The sequence below is a fragment of the Emys orbicularis genome, chromosome 8 (genome assembly GCF_028017835.1).
Source record: "Emys orbicularis isolate rEmyOrb1 chromosome 8, rEmyOrb1.hap1, whole genome shotgun sequence".
In the NCBI taxonomy this organism is placed as follows: Eukaryota; Metazoa; Chordata; order Testudines; family Emydidae; genus Emys; species Emys orbicularis.
This window is the reverse complement of record NC_088690.1, coordinates 70,836,116-70,840,985: the sequence shown is the minus strand read 5'-3', so window position 1 is coordinate 70,840,985 and position 4,870 is coordinate 70,836,116. Positions and strand designations below refer to the sequence as shown.

Sequence of the window (4,870 nt, the reverse complement as noted above, 5' to 3'; positions counted from 1 at the left end):
GGTGGCAACAGCTGATTTCCTTTGTTTTCTTTCTCAGCAATTCCCGGGGGGGGGAGAGGCTTGAGGGTACCCCACAGGGAGGAATTCCCAAGTGCGCCTTCCTGGGTCTAAAGGGGTTTTGGGTGGTGGCAGCATCTACCCATCCAAGGTCAGAGAGAAGCTGTAATCTTGGGAGTTTAATACAAGCCTGGAGTGGCCAGTATTAATTTTTCGAATCCTTGCAGGCCCCCACCTCCTGCACTCGAAGTGCCAGAGTGGGAAATCAGCCTTGACAGGTCCCTTCCGTGGTGCTGTGCTGTTATCTGGGACTTCCCAGCCTAGGAGGGGAGCAGCTCTCGGCATCATACATCGGTCTATGGCAGAGGGAGACCCATCCAGGCGCTGGGAGCTGGAGAGACAGGATGTCAAGCGGGCTGAAGCCCGGCTCAGCCATGGGCTGCAGGACTTAGAGGAAGCACGACTCTACCAAATGAATTCAATGATCAAAGAGCAGAGGCAGATCCAGAAGGAGCTACAGAAACTGCAACAAGGTGAGGCTCCTTTCCCATCTCCTCCAAATAAAGCCCCCAGCCCAGCACCAGTAACAAAGAAACCCTCCAAAATTAGACATGCAGTAAGAAGAGATCCTGCTCAGCAATCCAAGCAGTGGGGGAAGTGCAAGTGAAGGAGAGAATCTGTGAGGCAACCTGCAGAAAGGGCCAGTTAAAGAGCCACTGGACTGGGATATTTGGTATCTGTGCTACGTAGCTGTACTGCACTTGCCTGTCTTCCACGCCGGAACTTGCTCGTGTCAATATCGGTTCCATTCATAGGTTAGGTATATGAGTAGATCACGCAGCCTTTGCATTTCCACATCAGGGCATTTTTGCAGCACTCTAAGCTGCTGGGGGGTGTAAGTGGAAAGGGGAGGCAATGTTTCTGGAAGATCATAGACTATCAGGGCTGGAAGGGACCTCAGGAGGTCATCTAGTCCAACCCCCTGCTCAAAGCCGGACCAATCCCCAGACAGATTTTTACCCCAGTTCCCTAAATGGCCCCCTCAGGGACTGAACTCACAACCTGGGTTTAGCAGGCCAATGCGCAAACCACTGAGCTATCCCTCCCTGATGTGGCTGTCAATTAGGTTTCAGGCATGTCGCCAGACCAAGTGAAACCAGGGGTGTGGGGGGTTGGTGGTAACAGTAAGTTTGCTCTACTTTTATACTGTAGCTAGATTTATTTGGGAAGTTTGTTCATGGCACCATTGGTGCCATACACGGTTGGCATAAGTGTCTGAGTTTAGTTATGAATTATCACTTGATTTCAAAATCGCTTCTGTGCCATCATAAATGTTCATGCTACTTTGCAAACATTGGCTAAGCCAGTGCCCAAAGGCACTGTCAGACTGCCCAGGCAAACAATCAGGCCCAAGAGGGAGAGCACTGGCAATGAGAATGGGGAGGGCTGGGACTGTGTGAACGGCTGGGTTTTAAGGAGGAGAGAGCACCTGGCAGGGGAGAACTAGACAGCTGTGCCAAGTGGCTAGGGGCGGCATGGGAAAAAACATACAGCTGAGGGTGGGAGACGCAGGTGAAAGCCCCAGTGACGAGAGAGGATTGCACACAGCGTGTGGAGGTGGCCAAAGGGAAGGGTGAAATGGATGGTAAGATTTCCAGCCAGCCAGCTTGGCCCTCAGCAATGCCTTGGTAGCTGTGCGTTTCTAGGGGTGGCTTTGTGTGGGCTCTAGGCTCTCCTGTGCTGCTCCCCAGCGTTCTCCACGATTAGTGATCAGTGTTTGCTCATGTCCTAGGCAATTCCCGGAAGAAGGCCCATGCGACTCTCGGGGACCTCTCCCAGGAGGTTGGTAAAAGGCCAGCTCTGCCCATGCTCCCCACTTCGTCAGGGCAGCAGCACAGCAAGAGACGAGTGGAGCAACTGAGGTAAGGATGTGTGTAATGTAACCTTTCTCTGCAGCCTGGCAACCCGAGTCACTCGCCACACACAAATGTCCATTAAACCACAGTGCCCAACCAGGCAGGGGCAAGGACTGTACTGAGTGCTGCAGCCATCTCCTGCCCCTGGGTAGAGTAAGCCTCGGGGTGGATGAGGGTGGGTGGCAAGAGGGAGTTAAATGGTTACAAACATGCTGAGCAGCCTATGGCTGGAGATGCTCATCACAAGACGGGGGATAGGGAACAGAGGGTAACTCCCAGACTGGACGAGGTTATCCCAGGCTGAGTGTCTTGTCCTGACGGAGGTTAGCCCCACATGAAACCTTCTGATGGCACTTACTGACTAACAGAACTGGTCAGAATTTGGAAAAGCAAGTTCATGAAACATGTTGAAATGGTGACATTGTCCCTTTGTCACAGGGTGTGAAACGGAGCCATAGTTTTTTTGTTTTTTTTTTAATTTCATGACAGTTTTCAAAAATCTTTGAATTTTTAAAACTTCAAAATTTTGGATTTTTGAAATTTCAAATTTGTCCCCCCCCATTGCCTTCGAGTGCAATAAATTTAATAATGTGGGAGGGGCAGGGTGGAGGCATAGCTGCTTGTCACTCATTCCTGTAGCGTTTTTCCTTTTTCCGCTCACTAATTTCAAAACTTCCCTGATTTTGGCAAGGGACAGAGCAGCAAAGGGCAAACTGAATTCCTGTCAAAGCTTGAGAGTGTTTTGAAGTTACAGAGAGGAAAAAAGGAAAAGAGGCAGCAAAAAGTGACAAGAAACAAACCCTTGATGTTGTTTAATCTGTCACACTCAGTGACCAGAGAAAGGGAAATGGAGGATTTCATACACCCCAGGTTTTCCACTTTTGGGGGTTTTTTTTCTCATATTTGCCAGTGCAAAAAGTAATGAAGTGAAAAAATGTGTTATTTTCTCACTTTCTTTTCATTTTTAACCTTTTCCTCCTTTGTTTCAGTGAAAAAACAGCAGGGAGAGAGTAAAATATACTAAGTGGGCATTTTACAATAATTTTGAAACAAAAAAATGTAGCAAATACCCAAAAATGTTTGTACTTTTTAAATACATTTTTCACTTCAATATTTTTTTCAAACAATGAAAAATGTTACTGTACACAAACTCTCTTTGCAAAAAATGTGTGTGCGTTGCGGATAAGTCCCCATTTTTTGAAAAAAAAAAAAAAATTTTTATTGGAAACATATGGCCTGTCTGGGCTGAAGGGAGCAATGCCCAGCCTGTATATATGAGCATCTGGAATCTTGGCTGAAGGAGTCCTGTTGGGCTCACCTGGCAGAGCACTTGTTGAAGTCCTGGGAAGGTGGTTTGGCACAAGCCCGCCCACAGCTGAAGGTCCCTCCCCCAGCCTAAGGGGAAGAGCTACTGGATCCAGGACTCTAGTGAATGCCGGGGACAACTAATGAAAAACAAGGATGGGAGTGAGGGTCACAGAATCATAAGCAGGGAGCCAGAGAGGGACAGTGAGCAGAGAACCCTGGACAGCGCCCACTGCTCCTCTAAGGCATCGAGGGAGCCAGCGGATGCAGCCCAGAGGAACTCTGCCCAGAGATGTTACCTGAGAGAGGAACGGAAATAGGCCCCACAGGTGCAGAGCACTTCCTCATCCAACAGCCTCCTCCTGGTGCAATGGACGGCCACCTTGGCCAGCGCCAGGAGGTAGTTGGCGAGGTCTCGTGACTTTATGGGGCCACGGATGGGATGTGCATAGAGCAGGAGGTGCGGGGAGAAGTGCAGCCAGAGCCTGAGGAGAAGGTTCTAGAGGAGCAGAAAAAGGGGCTGCAGCGTGGCGCACTCCAGGTAGACATGCATCAGGGTCTCCCTCTCACTGCAGAAGGGGCAGGTGTCAGGGAGGGGAGTGACCCACGCCAGGTACACACCTGTGCTTACGGCTCCGTGAAGGAGACTCACCTGGCAGAGCAGCTAACCACGATGGGTGGGCAGAGCAGCTGGTCTCTGGGGTCAGGATGGCAAGCAAAGGGAGGTGATTAAGGGAAAGCTGCTGGTTAGTGACTGCACAGGTTTCCACCCCTCTCTCTTCCCTCCTTTATAGAGCACCGAGAAGTACTTTGCCCAAGATGGAGGGACCCAGACAGGCAGCCCAATCACCCTTGCAGCATCAGACATGCGACCATGATGTCCTGGATGATGCGGGGCAGGAGTCCTCTGGAAGGCATGGGTCAACTTCAACACGCACCCAGGCCAAAGCTGCAAGCTCCATCACAGACATCAGCCTGTCAGACCTCAGGCATTCCATCGCTAGGCGGCTGAGCACCTCTGCCAATCCAGCAGAGCAGGAAGAAACCAACAGCCAAGGAGACCTGGGTACAGGCCCCACAGTGCTGCCCCGTGGACAGACAGAGGCCAGCGATGTGGATGGCAGTGACACCATGCCCAAGCCCACTAGCTGCACAGAGAGAAGGAAGCCTTCCCTTGGCCACGAGAAGCTAAGTTCTGATACAGATCCATATGCCCCCGACAGAAGCCACCTCAGACCCATGCACAGCAGGCCTGGGTTTCTGGAGTTGTATGCGGAAGCCAGGAAGGCCCGGTATATCCGGCACAAGGGCATTCCAGCCTCAGAGAAGGAACTCAGCCTGCAAGAGATCTTTGGGCATGAAAACAGCTTAGACCCCAGCCCCCCAGGAGCAGCACAACCCTGAATGATGGCTCCTTCCCCTAAGGGAGGCTTGTGAGGGTCAGCCACAGGAAAAGGTGGTCTGCCCTGCTGTCTGGAACAGCCAGCTAGCCGGGGTTATAAAGTTGTAGATTGTAAGTGTTAGGGGGCTTATTCCTTCACCCGCTCACTTCCCTGGTCGTTCTCGCATGAACAGAGAGCAACAATACCCGAAGTCCGAAGGTGCAAACAATTCAGTGTTTATTGGGGTGAACTTCCAGAAAGCAATGATTC

General features: G+C 51.0%; 1 protein-coding gene across 1 annotated transcript; it reads left to right on the top strand.

Annotated features, from left to right (window-relative positions):
- Window positions 1-355: 355 nt before the first annotated feature.
- On the top strand, window positions 356-4,622 carry CCDC190 (coiled-coil domain containing 190). Its single transcript, XM_065409000.1, has 3 exons — window positions 356-530; window positions 1,790-1,919; window positions 4,013-4,622. Exons 1-3 carry the CDS (start codon window positions 356-358, stop codon window positions 4,620-4,622), a joined length of 915 nt encoding a protein of 304 aa, XP_065265072.1.
- Window positions 4,623-4,870: the final 248 nt, after the last annotated feature.

Excerpts from the sequence above, each read along its gene's own strand:
- CCDC190 (XM_065409000.1), top strand. The coding sequence starts at position 356 with ATGGCAGAGGGAGACCCATCCAGGCGCTGGGAGCTGGAGAGACAGGAT. Across the intron at positions 531-1,789 it reads GCTACAGAAACTGCAACAAG|GCAATTCCCGGAAGAAGGCC; the intron begins GTGAGGCTCCTT and ends CTCATGTCCTAG. Across the intron at positions 1,920-4,012 it reads AGACGAGTGGAGCAACTGAG|AGCACCGAGAAGTACTTTGC; the intron begins GTAAGGATGTGT and ends CCTCCTTTATAG.